At 47.9% G+C, this 17,290-nt stretch overlaps 1 protein-coding gene across 4 annotated transcripts in view; it reads right to left on the bottom strand.

Annotated features, from left to right (window-relative positions):
- The window catches only part of Nfx1 (nuclear transcription factor, X-box binding 1), a 58,750-nt gene that overhangs the window by 1,255 nt on the left and 40,205 nt on the right, over positions 1-17,290 (bottom strand). The window contains exons 16-23 of one of the 4 annotated variants that reach the window (NM_001024784.2): positions 11,418-11,648; positions 10,701-10,774; positions 9,091-9,192; positions 8,520-8,561; positions 4,871-4,969; positions 4,366-4,432; positions 2,683-2,828; positions 1,796-1,900 (exon numbers count right to left, since the gene is read on the bottom strand). In NM_001024784.2, coding sequence (NP_001019955.2) covers positions 1,796-1,900; positions 2,683-2,828; positions 4,366-4,432; positions 4,871-4,969; positions 8,520-8,561; positions 9,091-9,192; positions 10,701-10,774; positions 11,418-11,648 — 866 coding nt within the window. Of the gene's footprint in view, positions 1-1,795; positions 2,829-4,365; positions 4,433-4,870; positions 4,970-8,519; positions 8,562-9,090; positions 9,193-10,700; positions 10,775-11,417; positions 11,649-14,324; positions 14,884-17,290 lie in introns of those variants that run through there. The other 3 variants (XM_063287601.1, XM_063287600.1, XM_008763623.4) reach the window with 3 other exon arrangements.

The raw sequence follows: 17,290 nt of genomic DNA, 5'->3' as shown, positions 1-17,290 counted from the left end.
GGGAGATAAACCTAGGTCTTCAGGGAGTTAGGGGTCAGCAGGCTCGGCACTTGTGCAGCTCTGGGAAGACAGCAGGAACCCATGGGCCAGTGCCTGTTGAAACCTGCTAACAGCCTAGCAGGCTGTTTTACATTAATATTTTTCTTTTTTTAAAACCTTATTTATTTTTATGGATATAAGCACACGGTAGCTGTCTTCAGACACACCAGAAGAGGGCATCAGATCTCATTACAGATCATTGTGAGCCACCATGTGGTTGCTGGGAATTGAATTCAGGACTTCGGGAAGAGCAGTCAGTGCTCTTAACTGCAGAGCCATCTCCCTAGTCCAACATTTTTTCTATTCTAAAAAATTTCCACAAAAAGTTTATAAAACCCAACCAAGCAAAGGGGCTAGGAAAAGATTATGGCAGGGACAGGATAATGGCGCCCCACAGTTGTGTCTAAGTGGAACTGAATACAGTTGTGGCTTCATGTTTTCTAACCTATCAACCTGTAATCTTAGCACTGAGGAGGTGGAGGCAGGAAGATCAGGAATTCTTGTCATCCTTGGTTACGCAATGAGTTTGAGACCAACCAAGGCTATACAAGACCCTGTCTCAAAACAAACAAACAAACAAACAAACAAACAAACCAACCCAAACCTAAATCTGTAACTAGTGGTAGGGATCCAACACGCTCTTCTGGACTCTGTGGGCCCCAGGTATGCAAGTGGTGCATATACATCCGGCAAATACAGATACATAAAAACATTTCCTTGGTTTTTCATATGATTTATTTTTTCTTTTTGGTTTTTTGAGACTGAGTTTCTCTGTACAGTCCTGCAGACCAGGCTAGCCCCTAACACAGAGATCTTCCTGCCTCTGCCAAATGCAGGGATTGAAAGTGTGGGCCCCCACAACTCAGCCTTTGATGTGATTTTATTTTCTCCTTTCAACTACAATAAAATTTCACTTATAGCAAATGTATTTACTTATAGTAAAATGACTGTGTCCTAATAGTGGGTCTGTAAATGCAGGTTTATCCATCAGGCAAGGCAAATACTGTCTCTTGAAACGATCCCACCGTGAACATCCAACCCAAGCCTTGCCTGTACTGCATGGCATCTTCACTGAAGCCCACCCCACATCTAACTTCCCATGGCTTCCACGCTCCTGCCACGGTTTTCACGTCGAATGTGTGTGACCTTCGCCACTACCTTTGATGCTCTAAGCCTTCGTGTCAGCACAGTCACCCCGAAATGATGTACCCCTCTTTCCTTTTCCAAAACCACGTTTCCCCTTGGGCACTGTCTAAGCTTACTGTTGAACCGTCCAAAACAAACCTTTGAAAAAGTGAAACTCCCACTTGCCTCCTTCACTGCCAACGGTTGCCCCCATCCCACGTCCATGTCTGTTAACTGCACCGTTCTAGTTTATCTGGAGCCGCAGAAAAACCCATTTACACATCACCGTCTACGTAAAACATTTATGAATATGATGTGTATGGAGGTCAGAGGACAGATTCTGTGGAGTTTACTGTCTCCTTCCACTTTATGCGGGTCCTGGGATGGAAGTCAGGCCTCCATGCTCACACAGCGCTTTATCTGTGAAGCCATTTTGCTGGCCCCAAGTGACTATTCCTCTGAAGGCTTTGCTGGCTTCAACAAACGTGTCTGATGCCCCAGTCCATGCCTATTGGACACCATACCTTAAAGACAAGCCTCAGGAGGCCAGCGATGGCAGTTGTAGCCCCGGCAGTTTACCCTAGCTCCTCTGCCTGAAAAGTTCTACGGAAAAGCAGCTAAGAGTCCTTACTTGTCTGCTTGGTGTCGGTGATGAGGAATTGGTGGTGGAGGCCGTGTCTGTGTCTCCCTTTCAATAACACTGGTCAGCGTGGTAGGAGGACAGATGGACTTCCCTCTGTGAGGAGTAAAGCAGAGTGCTGAGGAGAGAGAATCACGAGCATTCCCTCTTGTCCCTCCTGCCCACCTGACAGACCTGCTGCCCACTTCCCCCAATGCCACACTTCCCTCTTTTTTCCCTGAGAAGTTCTCCCAACACCCTCAGGGTCAGATGGTGATTCTAGGTCCTTCTCGTCCCTTCCTGTCTCACACCTCCACCTCCATTTTCTCTGATGACAACACAGAGTGAGAGTACAGCATGCTTTCTGTTCCCACCACTGCCAAGATTAGAGTCGGGGGGAGAAGCAGGAGACGGGGTAGAGCACAGACATGACGAGCACACATTGCTCAAACTCCTCCACCTGCAGAGAGGCCACCTCTGGTGTCTGCGAGGCATCAGGGCAGTGAGGAGACCCGGGGACTAGGGTGGACCTGCCCTGTGCAGTGAGGAGACCCGGGGACTAGGGTGGACCTGCCCTGTGCAGTGAGGAGACCCGGGGACTAGGGTGGACCTGCCCTGTGCAGTGAGGAGACCCGGGGACTAGGGTGGACCTGCCCTGTGCAGTGAGGTGACCTGGGGACTAGGGTGGACCTGCCCTGTGCAGTGAGGTGACCTGGGGACTAGGGTGGACCTGCCCTGTGCGGTGAGGTGTGGGCTTTGCTCTCTGGCCTGGATCTTTAGGTAATGGTGAAAAGACTGTTCGGAGAAATGCTTTCTCTTCCAATCCCTGGAGGAAGAAGAAATAATAAAAGTACACAGTGACTCCCAGTGTCGGGCCTGTGACAGCAAGGTCAACCCACCTGATGGCAGTGACCACGACATTGCGCTTTGGTTCACTGTCATAGCTCACACTCTCCAGGCCATAAACCTGGGCTAGGTCATGGATGATGCGGCGGTGGTCTCTGTTCATGGGAGGGAAGCAGTAGCTTTTCTTATTACTCTTTCCCTGGTTGGAAGGGAGAAGACCGATTAGCACCATGCCCTGGAAAGAGAAAACGCTCAGGCCTTTTCCCTACACCACAGGAACAAAGCTGCTCAAGGACGGCTGACTTTTACTCTATGCTTGCCCGCTTGGGTCTCCGCTATGACTGTGTGGCTCAGATGACAGTCTTGGGAGTTGGTTTTATCCTTTCACTGTGGGTTCCTGGGATGAAACTAAAGTCGTCAGGCTTGTGGAGTCACCTGGAGAGCCTGTGACTGAATCGCAGAGGTTTTCTGAGTGTGAGCATGGAATCCAACACACTCCCTAACTTATCATGTGTAGGTGATGGACAGGGTTACAAACAGGAGTAGGAGGTAGAGCTCCCAGCTTTTTCTGAGGAAGCCGGTGACTGAGGGGTGATATCTCCAAGATACACCAAAGACTTAGGAACAGGAAGCTCTCAATCCCTGTAGCAGTCTGTTGTAACTGAGCCCTTGAGTATGCAGATACAGGACACAAACACAGAAACACATTTGCTCAGGCTTCCTACTCAGAAAAGAATCATTAAGTTCCCCTTTCGGGATGTATCCTGCTGGAAGGGTGAAGACAGGGGAGAGGAAGGAGATGGGAGCGGGCGAGGGGAACACTGGGAGGGTGACCATCGTTAGATACGGCCCTGAGAGCCACTTGGACCTCAACCCAGTGGCTGCACAGGGAGCCAAAGCAGTACTGGCTGCTTATCAAATTATTATTATTATTATTATTATTATTATTATTATTATTATTATTATTATTATTATTACTACTGCTACTGCTACTGCTACTGCTACTGCTGCTACTACTACTGGAGAGGATCTTACTATGTAGCCCAGTTTATCCTGGGACTTGCTATGTAGATCAGGCTGGCCTCTAGGTTGCAGAGCTCTACCTGTTTGTGTCCTAAGTGGTGGGATACACGGCGTTCATCATTCTGCCTAGGGCACTACACTGCTCCTCCATACAGAGCGCACCCTGAAATCCCTGGCAGACCGGGGCTGTTCTCGGTCTGTTCCCTGATCTTCATCGTTAGTCTCCCCAGGAATTCTGTCCCAGCTCTGAGAAAAATAAGAGTCTCTCACAGGCAGCATTTCAGTCGTCTGAGGGCTTTGCGTGTTTCCTGACTTGAAATCAGTTATTACTGCTGACCCCCTACTCCCTGCCTTAGTCCCCCACAAGACAGGGTTTCTCTGCTTAGTCCTGGCTGTCCTCAAACTCTCTCTAGACCAGGCTGGCCTTGAACTCACAAAGACCTGCCTGCCTTTGCTTCTTGAGTGCTGGGATTAGAGGCGTGTGGCCCATGCCTAACAGAGTATTCTTTATATATACTCAATTTTACTGTAGACATCTTTTCTATCACAATGGAAGCAATCCAAGTTTCCATGAATGACAATGGCTTGGTATTGAACATGTTCAACCTTTCCCTAAAACCCTCTAGGCAAACAGTGTTTCTGAAACCTGTTTATTATTTTCTCAAAGCCAGCTGGTCTCAGAGAAATGCCCAGTTGGATGTGTTTGCTCCAACCTTATTCACGGCCTCCACAAGCGCTTCCATTTCCTTCTCGATGTCACTGACAAACTTGAAGTCTTTCCTGAAACGAGAAGTCAGCAGTTAACTCCGCCTGCTCTTGCTCTTCTGGGAATCTCTTCCATTCCCTTCTGCCTAGGCTTCAGAGAGGACAACATGGCAGAGACAGGAGCTGCCCGACAACAGAGGGCCAGTGCAGGATCTATTACTGCCCTAGATAAGGACCTTGCAACTGTGAGGTGGGCGAGAGGCGGCTCAGCCATCCGTCTTTAGAAAACTTAGTAGCCCTTGGCAGGCATAGACTCCTGCTGCGGGGACCACTCCTCAACCATGGTTGAAGTCTTCACGGACAGCTAAACAACATGCCATTTCTTACAACGTAAGTTCACTTTATCTGCTTAGTAATGGAAGAGAACACATAACTGATCACCATAGCTTACAATACTAATTAGACATGCTCCTAAGCCTGAGCTAGGACAGTGGATTGATTACCCGTCCATACCTGGCATCGTCTTTCAGGCTGTCACTGAATTTCGATGCTGAAGAGCGTACGTTGAAAGGATCAGAGTCATCAGTGATGTCGAATGCCTCTGCCAATCTCCTGGAGTGATTGAGAAATAGATGAGTACGCGGGAGGAGACAAGGGAGGTTATGCAGTAGTTCTCCCTCCCTACTCACAGGCGATTTGTCTCTAGGTTCCCAAGTGATTCCCGAATCCAGAACGTTCTGGCTTTAAGGGGTAGGTTGGTGCACATGGGTGTATATGGGGGCAGAGGACAACCTTGGGTGCTGTCCTCCATGCTGTCCACTCTACCCTCTCACTGGGGTCTGGGGCTTGCTGAGTTGGGCAGGCCACGCCAGTCAATGAATACCAAAGATCCTGTGCCTGCGTCCTCGGCACTGAGACAGCGAGCATTGCCCCACACCTGGCTTCTACACGGCGCCAGGAAGCAAACTCCAGCCTCAATGTCCATGGACAGCACTTTAACAGCCTAGCTACTGACTTTTTTTAAACTAAAGATTTATTTTTATTTATGTGACTACACTGTAGCTGTCTTCAGACACACCAGAATAAGGCACCAGATCCCATTACAGATGGTTGTGAGCCACCATGCGGTTGCTGGGAATTGAACCAGGTCCTTTAGAAGAGCAGTCAGTGCTCTTAACCGCTGAGCCATCTCTCCAGCCCTATCTACTTTTTGTTTTGTTTTTGAAACATGGTCTCATGTTGGCCAAAAAAATGGCAACACAGCGAAGGTGACGGTGATCCTCCTATCTCTGTGTGAGATTTCCACCACACCAGCTTCATGCGGTACCAGGATCAAACCCAGGGCTGCTTGTATGCTAGGCAGTCACTCTATGAGCTGAGCGACGTCCTTGACCACTTGCTGTTTTCTATACATGCAAACCCATGATGAAGTTTGATTGACGAGCTTGGTGCAGTAAGAGATGGTCATTAGCTTCACACAGATTGTAGTAACGTCAGCACATGCTTTTATATAGGTTGGAAACTTTCCCCCCTTTCACCACAGAGGTCATCCCTGACACACTTTGTTGTTTGAGACAGGGTCTCGTGTACTCCAGGCTGTCCTCAAACTCATCATGAGCCAAGAAGGGTCATGAACCCTTTATTGTGCATCCTGCCTCCACCTTCCAAATACCAGGACTACAAGTATATGCGGCCATGCCCGGCCTTTGGCTTTTCTGTTTTGTTTTGTTTTGAAATAGCAAGAAATTGTATGGCAGGATCCACTGAACAACAGACATCCTCCTGCCTCTGTCTCTCAAACACTAGGATTATCATATCTCAAAAACTAACCAACTAACCAATCAGGAAAAAAAAAAAATCACAGACACCCCTAGGTAAGCAAGCAAATACTAACAAGAGACGCCCGGATCAAGCAAAGCATGAACAAGAAGCTGCTCTGGAGCTGTCACAAGGTGATGTCACTTGGACAGACACTTGGGTAGTGCTACCAGCCAAGCTGACAACGGAGATGCCTAAGTGACAACTGTGTACACACATGGGACACAGGAATGAGTCACATCCTTCCACAGCAGAGTGGGTGGCGTGAGATTTTATTGTCTCACTTCAAATAGTGTGCATACGACAGGGACTGGAGAGACAGACAGCAGCCAGAGCACTGCTGCTCTCCCAGGACCAAGGCCTGATTCTTAGCACCCACATGGTGGCTCATAACACCCATCTATTATTCCAGTGCAGAAGACCTGACACCTGCTTCTGGCCTGCATGGGCACAAGACATGCAAGTCGTGCATGGAGTTCACACAGGCAAAACGCCTACATATATTTATAAAAAGGCGATCTAGGACAAATGCCTTGTCTGAATAGGAAATGTACAAAGTAGACGGGCCTGAATAAGCAGCAAGGGGGCCACTGGACTATCCAGGGTGGGGTGGGCTGGGCTGGACAGAGAGATGCTCAGGTCAACAGACGTTTCTGCTCCTCCAGGGGATCTGAGTTTACTTCAGATTCTCAGGCTGCATATACCTGACATACATTCACACAGACATATAACTACAATAAAAATAAATCTTTAAAAGATCAGAGGGCTGGAGACATAGTTAAGTCACTTACTGCTCCTGCAGATGTCCCACATTCAGTTCTCATGACCCACATGGTGGCTCACAACCATCCACAACTCCAGTTCTAGGGGCTATTACCCCTGTTCTGATATCTGGAGGTATCAGGCATGCACACGGTGGGCATACGTGCAGGTAAAACACTCATACGTGTAAAATAAATAAATTAAACCAGAAAAGGAACATCAGAGCATGGAGGAGGAGGAGGAGGAGAGTTCTGTAACAGGTGAGGAGGAGGAGGAAGAGGAGGAGGAGGAGGAGGAGGAGGAGGAGGAGGAGAGTTACTGAGTTCAAAGTAGATCCCATGATCCCAGCATCCAGCTCTCAGGAGACAGAGTCTACATAGGGAGGACTAGGTCAGGAGGGTGCCACAGTGAGACCCTGTCAAACAAAACTGCTGGGCAGCCAACAAGCAAGAGCTGGGGATGTGGACAGAAGGCTTGGGATCTCCTAGTCAGCCAGTAGCCAAATTGGCAGCAAGGAGAGGCCTTGTCTCAAGAAATGAAGTGAATCCTAGCACTCTGGAGGCAGAGACAGGTGGATCTCTGTGAGTTTAAGACGTCTGCCTTAATGTTTGCTTGGTATAAGCAAGGCCCTGGGTTTGATGCTAAGCATTGCAAAAAAAGAAAAAAGAAATGGGGGTGGAGGATTAGAGTGGGAGAGGCACAAGAACAAAAATGCTTTCTTGTGGGGTTGCACTGGGGCTGAACATGGGGCCTCATGCATGCTAGGTGGCTGGACCACTTGACTATAGCTCCCGCCTTTTTATTTGAGGGAGGTCTCAGTCAGTTACTCAGACTGGCCTCAGACTTAGCATGTAGCCCAGTCTGCCTCAGATGCTTAAGAATCCTCCAGCCTCCGTCTCCCAGACACTGGCTTAGAGCCGTGCAACAATGCCTGGCTGACCTGGCTTGTAATGTGTGTGTGTGTGGACCAGAAGAGGTTGGTACTGGGCATTTTCCTTCTCAGTCTCCACATCTTATTCTACTTTTGAGACAGCCTTTTTACGGAGCCCTTGCTACCCCAGAATTCACAAAATAGATCATACTGGCCTCAGACCCAGAGATCTACCTACCTCTGCTTCTAGAGTGTTGGGATCCACTTTATTTTTTGAGACAGGATGTCTTTGTGGGCCTGGCTTCCTTCTGTTTCTACCTCCCACCATGCAGGCATCATGACTGGGTGCTATCATGATCTGACTCTGGGTCTTTATGCTTTGGTGCAAATATTTTATAGACTGAGCTATCTTCCCAGGTCCTTACGTTACACTACAATAAAACACCCATTTAACATTTTTATAGCCTCTTACCTCTGCTGATCAGGAAGCCGGCTAGTCACAGAGTAAGCGTGTGTGCCATGCCAAGTTGACACCATGCCAAAACCACACTGCTCATGTTTCTGAACATGCGGAAGCTACCTGAGTGGTTTATCTCAGTCAGTCACTCTCGAGCACATTCCTCTGCCGAAAGCGGTTAGAACCCAGAACAGATGGTGAGGGAAGTGGGGCTGCCCCTCCTGTTAGTCACACAAGCTCCTGAAAACACTTACTTTTTCCTTTCCAGGGCAGCACACTCCTCATCACACTGCAACCTTGATGAACAAATGAAACAGTGGTCAGGGCACAGGCTCCACGGCTCCTACCTAGTGAGACAATCTCAGGTCGACTATGAGGACACAGCAGCCCAAGGCCCAGTTGCAGTTAGGAGGCTATCCATCTCTCAGGCTTCATGAGCACTGTCTTCCCCAAGCCCCAGTTAAATGGGTCCTTCTCAAGGGAGATGGGTGGTCTCCTGGTTAAAGGGGGTCTAGCAGTTCTTGGTGGCTTCAGACTGTCCCCCACTTCAGTTACCACTCTGGACCTTGGTTCTGTGGGCCGGGCTACACGAGTTCAGACCTCTGCCACTTTCTCCGTCATAGACAGAAGTGAGGCCTGGAAAACCCACTTGGGTCTTTGGTGAGTTCTGAGCAGGACTCATAGTGGTTGTGGTGCATACAATCTCAACATCCACGTCTACTGCAGACCCATTTTGTGTGAGACTCTACCTTGGAGGGCTGGGATATATGAACTCCTGTAGAAACCACTGAACTGGAAGGCAGCAGTGCACGCTTGCAGAATTACCTGGCTTGTTGGACTTCCTTCTTGGTAATGAACTTGCTGATCTCCACTGAGTCTCCAAGCTGCATGTCCGTTATTTTAGAGGCCATCGAAATGGCAGCTATCCTGAAGTATGAAAAAGAGAAAGATGAGACATTGCAGGACCGTAGGAAGTCCTGTGCTAAGGATTGACCACACGATAGCTTGTGTGACCTTGGAAGCTCATCTATTATTAATGTTTGCCATAGTACTGCACGGGAAGTTTATGATATATGTCCTCAGTAGATTCTAAGCTGCAGCACATGAAGAGTTAACATGATTTTGTATTTCCAGAAATCCAGGCCAATGCCTAATACTGTATTCAAACAAACAGTGGCGAATCTTTGATCCTAGTCCTTGGGGAGGGCAAGTTGGCAGACCTCAGTGAGCTTGAGGCCAGCTCAGTCTACACAGTGAGTTCAGGCAAGCCACAACTATGAAGTAAAACCCTGTCTCCAAAACCAACTAACAGCCACTCAGATGTCGGGGCACAGCTGTGGTGCTACAGTCACAGCTCGCCTTCACATCTAGTCAGGGATACACGAAGCCAGACGTTTCCTAACAGTCCATTTCTATACTCAGATCGTTGCACAAGCACGTGGCTGCCAAGGTTTCAGGAGGCTGTAAAGACATCTACCAGAGCAGTCAGAAGGCACATGCTTGTGACAAGACCCAGTGCCTCAGCTGTGCCACCGAAAAGGAGAGGTAGGATGTTAGAGCGGTTACCTAACGTCCAGACATCTTCCCATCTCATGGTGGAACTGGATGAAAAGGGCGGAAGCAAAGGCACGGAAACATCTTTAATTTTATTACTGTGTATGCACGATGTATGCGTGTGTTGGTGGGGCACAGGTGCCATGATGCACATGTGGCGGTCAGAGGACAACTTGGTGGAACTGTTCTCCTTTAAGGGACATCCCTTCAGCGATGGAACTCGGGTCCACGTGAGCCTGTACCTGCTGAGCCATCTCACAGCCCGGAAAGGCACTGTAAAGCACCTCGAACACATTAGAATGACCTCTGCTCTAAACATTTATTTTCATTTCATGTATTTGTGTGTGCGTGTGTGCGTGTGTGTGCTATGTGCTTGTGTGCGAGTCTGAGGAGGCCAGAGCGGGCACTGGATTCTTTGAAGTTTGTCTGATCAGAGGCTGCCTGGGATCCGAACTCAGGTTCTCTGGAGGAGTGACGAGTGCTCTTAATTGCTATGCTGCCCCTCCAGCCCTGGATGCAAAGTTCTACTTTAAAATCTTTCTAAGGGACTGGCAGGATGGTTCAACAGGTAAAACTGCTTGCAGCCAAGTCTGACAATCTCATTCTGATCCCAGGGACCCACACAGTAGAGGGGAGAAAGGCAACTCCCCCAAATGTCCTTTTACTTTCACATGTGCCACGGTGCACATGTGTATGTACACACAATAAGTAAATGTGAAATTTCACCCCCCCCCACAACAACCCCAAAATAACAAGAATCCCACCAACCTCCTCGGTGGCAGGGCATCCATTTGCCTAGCATGTCTCTAGCATTAGAGAAGTAGCACACCACTCCCATTCAAGCAAAGCCACCCACTTCTGAGCATTTCTGCAGCACTGACCTTTGATAAGTCCCGGATGCTTCAGAGCAAATCACCATCTCCTTTCTTCTTCCACATTCACACTGTAACTCTACCTGGAACATTAGTTAGCGGAGAGTGACTCTTTCCCACACCAGAACTGCATGAGAACCAGGCAGGCTTCACTCTTAAAGGCCTTCCCAAACCAAGCCAGAGCAGAGAACGGCTGGATCAGCTTCTCTCCAGACTGACGATGCTAACCACCATACATGCTGAGGACACAGCAATGGAGGACATGCCAGGAGGCACATGTCCTGGTCGTAAGGTTTCTTTCTGGAAACTACTTCTCTTCTTACTCCTAGTTCAAAGGACAAACCTAGAATGTACCACTGAACAGTGCACATACTCAACACAGGTCCAACCAAGGTCTAGCTGACTCCAGATGATCTGTCTGTTTTCACCTCCTCAGGGTGGCCTTCTGTGATTCCTCAGACCAAACTAAACCCTCCATTTTACGTCCATGAGGGTTAACTACTCCACTATGACACCATGGTCCTGACTACCTGAGTCATCACACTTAGCTACTATCTGTCCTGTTGTATTGTATCTCTTCTCGATGACTAGGTTCAGCACCAGTACCTCACACAGTATCATGTGCAGACAGTATGATTTCTCTTGATGACTTGCAGTTCCTAGAATGCTTATATGGGGACCACTGAAGTCAATTCTGGATTCACTATCAGCCGAGTTGACACTTACCTTGGCTTTACAAGCTGTCACAGGGCAGGGTAAACTGGGGTGGCAGGGAGCCATACATGGGTGGCCACAGTCAGCTCTGGGTGTGGTACAGGGCTGCTTGCAGGCCTCATCCACAAGACATTCTCCTTTGTGACAGAGTCTTTGACATTTGTGCATCCCACAGGGTAGCATGGCACTGCAGGGTAATCCGCAAGAGATATCAACCAGGTGACAGGGGATGTTGCTTCGTAACTAGGAGAGACAGAAGTAGCCAGATTCTCATCTTTGTGTGGGTTCTGGGTGAGTTTTCACTCTCAGAATGCATTCTTTTACCTTCCATTTTTATACAGCACTGAGACTGAACTGGGAGCCTCAGGCAGGCACTCTAGGTAAAGACTGTACCACTGAGTTATGTTCCTAGACCTTAGACTCTTTAGAAAAGAGCTGTATGTTTCTGTTTTGACATGCATGAATTTAGTATGTGTGTCACGGGATCCATGTGGAGGTCAAAGAGCAGTTTGGAGGAGTTGGTTCTCAACTTCCACCATGTGAGTCCCAGGGACTAAACTCAGGCTTTCGTCAGGCTTGGTGGCAGGATCCTTTGCCTGTCGAACCATGTAGCTAGCCCTGTTTAGGGAGTTTTGAAACAGGCTCTCCAATAGCCAAGGCTGGCTGGGGTGGCTTTGGATTCCTGATTTTAGGATTCTATGCATATGCACGCTATTGTGCCTGGCTCTTTTTGCTTGTTTGTTTTGAGGCAGGGTCTTACTATGTAGGCTGGTCTCAAAGCACAGAGATTTACCTGCCTCTGCCCCCTGCACCAGCACACATAGCTACAAAGATTAAAACAAAACAAACTTCTTTTAACTGAAAAGTTTTTTGGGGGCAGCAGGGTTTCTGTATGTAGCTTTGAGTGTCCTGGAAGTCACTCTGTAGACCAGACTGGCTCTGAGAGATCTGCCTGCCTCTGCCTCCCAAGTGTTGGGATTAAGGAAATACACCACCACCACACGGCAAAGGTAATTAGATTTTCAGGTGTCCAAATGGTTAGGAAAGAAAAACAAATGGGAACTCTGTTTAAGTATAACAGAGTGGCAGCAGCCAGGTGACCCAAAATTCCCCAGCTGGTAAGATGAGACCAGGTAACTAGGGACTCCTTGAAAATACTCTATGACGGTAGATCCTGGCACTCAAGACAGTGAGGTAGGATGAATGAGTTTGAAATAAACCTCTAATACCCCTTATGACAAACTAGGAGGATGAAATGCATCATCAGTCAGTCTCATGGGGCTCTGAGTTGAAAAACTAACGTACAGGGATACCTTTGGTGCTGCTGCAGGGCTGTATTATGCAATTAGATATTCACTTATGTCATCACATCTCTCAGCTGATAACTTAAGGTAACACTGTCATGAAAAAGGCAGGGGCAGGGGTAGGAAATTGGCTCATTGGGGAAAAACACAAGCAGCCAAGCCAATGAACTGACTCAATTCCCAGGAACCAAACAGGAGAGAGCCAACTCCTCTGAGCTGTCCCGTTACCTCCACACACAACGCCTTCCCCCACCTGTCTCTCTCTGTCTCTCTCTCTCTCACACACACACTTTTAAAAATGAAGAGGCAACAGAAACTCCCAACTCATTTTATTTCTTGAGAAATTATCTGCTCCTAGGTCTCCCATGGCTGTTAAATACATTGGAAATTCATTACTATGGGATCAAAGATTACTTTTCGGAAACAGGGTCTCGCAGTACAGGCTGGCTGTGAACTGATCCTCCTGCTCACACTTCCCCAAGTGCTGGATTACAGGAGTGAGCTACTGAGCTCGGCTTCAGGGTCACTCTCATAGATTCCCTCAAATTCCTTCAAAAGCCCTTGAATGTGGAGATAATTTTTGACTTTTTAATTTTGTCATGGGTCACCTAGGCTGGCCTCAACTCTCAATCTGCCTCTCAGCCTTTCTAATGCTGAGATTTACAAGCACATGCTAGTGTGTCCAGCTGCCATGACTCCTGACTTCTAACACTGGAGGCCTCCAGATGTAGAACACACATGCTCCCAGTCACTTTGGACTTAGGGAGACCTTGTGCTTCCCATGCATGACTCATGCCTGGCTTACTGTACTACCTTAGTGTCCTGTATGAGCTTCTTCCTCTAGAATGCCTTTCTTTGGCAGGAACTATCTCCCCAGGACTCTGCAGTCCTCAAATTACTCTACTCACAACTGTCTGTTTCTGACTACATGTCCATCCCTGAATGATTGATCCATATAGGCAGGGGTGTGTCGGTCTTGTTAACTTCTCAGTCACCCCACACCTCCTCTGTTACCCGGCATAGATTACATATTCGATTATTATTTATTGACTAAAGCTAATAAACGAGTATTTTATGGTAGATAAGCTAACAGAGAAAGTAAGATTCACAATATGCACACGGTGGCACATGCCTGTAATCACAGCACCTGAGGCACAGAGGCAAGAGAAACAGGAATTCAAGATGTTTGGCTACATGGCAAGTTTGAGGCCAATATAAAATCCTGCCTCTAAGCAAGCGCATGCACACACACATACACACACAATTTATAGAGACTTAAGAGCTATCGCAGGAGGCTGGGCAGTGTGGCTTCTGTGAGTTCGAGGCCAGCCAGGGCTACAGAGTAAAACAAACAAAACTACCATAGGAAATATGTACAGAAAAGAAAGTCTACTAAAGATAAAAGAATATTGAAAACATGTTACAGATATCAAGAATTATGTTATGAAGTAACAAGAGCAGGTTAGAAAATATGTCATCTTGGAGTAGGAGAAGCAAGTATCACATATCCCTGGTTATACAACACAATTTTCTTTCATTGGCTAGGGATATAGATGAGTCACAGGACCCTTGCCATTTCTGTTGCTGTGATAAAATAGCCTGACAAAAAGAAACATAGAGGAGGAAAGGGTTTATTTGGCTTACAATTCCAGGTTACAGCTCATTATTGCATTAGGTCAAGGCAGGAACTCCAGCAGCTAGTCTTATCATGTCCACAGTCAAGGGAAGAGAGAAATGAATACATGCATGTTGCTTGCTTGCTGCTCAGCTTGATTTTTTTTGTTCACACAGTTTAGGATTTTCTGCCTAGGGAATGGTGCCTCTCACAGTGGGCTTTGTCTTCCCACATCAATTAACAATCAAGACAATCCCCCACAGACACACCCATAAACCAAATCTGATCTAAGCAATTCCTCACTAAGACTCTTTCTGGGTGATTCTAGGTTGTGTTAAGTTGACAGTTAAACCAGCACAATTCATTTCATGTCAACTTAACAAACAAATATGTCACTTTGTGCAATAACTTTCCATTTCTTGTCCCCAAATCTCATGGTAACAATCTTAATATAAAATATAGTCCAACTCCAAAAAAGCCCCCCAAAGTCTTCAAAAATTCCAACACTTCAAAAGTCCAAAGTCTCTTTAAAAGTCCAAAGTTTCTTAATTGTGAGCTCCTGCAAAATAAAAAACAAGTTACATACTTAAACATTCTTATTCTAAAAGGGAAGAACTAGGGCATAAAAACAGCTATGCTAAAGCAAGACCAAAATCCTGTAGGTCAATGTCCAACATGTGGAACTCAATCGTAATAGTATTATCTTCCAGGCTCCAGAGGGCTTAGGCAGCCTCATGTCTTCAACTCACATCCACAGGACACATAGCTTCTCTCTTAGGCTGGATCCATTCCATACCAGCAGCTCTCACAGTTCTGGCATCTCCAATACTGTTGGGGGGGTCTCCATTGCTACTGAGGCTTCGCCTTCACCAATGGCTTCTCCACGACTCTCTGTAGGGACTTGGACCCTACCATATGGTGTCTGGCTTCAGCTGGTCTCCATGACCCTTTTTGTGTCTTCAAAACCAGTACCATGTGGTAGGTAACTCTTACAATCTCAATGTCAGGCTTGAGATGTAGCCTGGCCCCTGGAAACAGCTCTGTTAGCTGCTTTGTGCTGACCATAAGGACATACTTCCTATTGTCTCTAGGAGGCACAGAAGGTTCTGCCTCAGTGGTGCTGATCTCTCATCAATCATGGCTTTTCTTCAGCATAGTCTGATTATTAAGCCAAAATACTAAATATAAGGCCCAATTCCTGATTAAGTTCTTGCTTCCCCTGGAAGCTTCAAAGGGCACACATTTCTTCCATGCTCCCAATAGTCTGGCCCATTTAGCTCTGCCAATAGCACTCAATGGGTTTTGCAGCCCTGTCCCCAAGTCTTCCATATTCCACCTCCAAAGACATGGTTGGATTTATCACAGCCACAGCCTTACTCCTCAGTCTGATCTCTGTTCTAGTCTCATTTATGTGTTGCTTAGGGTGTGTTGCTGGGACACGACACCCTAAGAAAAAGTCACAGCGGTAGGCTCACAGTTCCAGGTTAATCCCTTATGGCAGGGAAGCTAGGGAGGAGGAGCTCAGGAGCTCAGCAGCACACCCACAGGTGAGAGCAAGGGATCGCTGCACACCCACAGGTGAGAGCAAGGGATCGCTGCACAGGTGAGAGCAAGGGGATGCTGCACACCCACAGGTGAGAGCAAGGGATCGCTGCACACCCACAGGTGAGAGAGCAAGGGGATGCTGCACACCCACAGGTGAGAGCAAGGAATCGCTGCACACCCACAGGTGAGAGCAAGAGATCGCTGCACACTCACAGGTGAGAGAGCAAGGGGATGCTGCACACACACAGGTGAGAGCAAGGGATCGCTGCACACTCACAGGTGAGAGCAAGGGATCGCTGCACACTCACAGGTGAGAGAGCAAGGGGATGCTGCACACACACAGGTGAGAGCAAGGGATCGCTGCACACTCACAGGTGAGAGCAAGGGATCGCTGCACACTCACAGGTGAGAGCAAGGGATCGCTGCACACTCACAGGTGAGAGCAAGGGGTCGCTGCACACTCACAGGTGAGAGCAAGGGGTCGCTGCACACTCACAGGTGAGAGCAAGGGGTCGCTGCACACTCACAGGTGAGAGCAAGGGGTCGCTGCACACACACAGGTGAGAGCAAGGGGTCGCTGCACACCCACAGGTGAGAGCAAGGGGTCGCTGCACACACACAGGTGAGAGAGCAAGGGGTCGCTGCACACCCACAGGTGAGAGAGCAAGGGGTCGCTGCACACTCACAGGTGAGAGAGCAAGGGGTCGCTGCACACCCACAGGTGAGAGAGCAAGGGGTCGCTGCACACCCACAGGTGAGAGAGCAAGGGGTCGCTGCACACCCACAGGTGAGAGAGCAAGGGGTCGCTGCACACCCACAGGTGAGAGAGCAAGGGGTCGCTGCACACTCACAGGTGAGAGAGCAAGGGGTCGCTGCACACACACAGGTGAGAGCAAGAGGACACTACTCGTCAGGTTTTTGTTTTTGTTTTTCTTACTTGCTACTCAGCTTGATTTCTCTACCCTACACAAGGAGGACCCCGTGTTTTCTTAATTCTATTAACTGGCAATTCTCCATACACAAAGCTACAGGCCAACCTGGTCTAAGTAATTCCTCACTAAAACTCTCTTCTCTTGTCAGACAGTTGTGTCATTTAATACTAACCAGTACACCTAACATGTGCAAAGCCTTTGGCAAAACAGTACTTTCCTAACTGTCTGTAATAAATATGCATTTACAACACGTGTGTGTGATCACAACATGCCATGCTCCCTGCGTCTTGTCAGAGGACGGTTTGTGAAAGCCGGGTCTCTTCATCTACCACGTGATGCAGGGCCTGACCTTAGGCTGCCAGACCTGGCAAGCACCTGTACCCACTAAACCATCTGGCCGGCTCCTAAATAAACACTTGTCTCTAAAATTTATTTAATTATTTGCATAAGTGTTTTGCCTGCATGTATATATACATGGCTTATGCCTTT

This window comes from Rattus norvegicus, chromosome 5 (assembly GCF_036323735.1).
Source record: "Rattus norvegicus strain BN/NHsdMcwi chromosome 5, GRCr8, whole genome shotgun sequence".
In the NCBI taxonomy this organism is placed as follows: Eukaryota; Metazoa; Chordata; class Mammalia; order Rodentia; family Muridae; genus Rattus; species Rattus norvegicus.
This window is presented reverse-complemented; position numbering and strand designations above follow the sequence as displayed.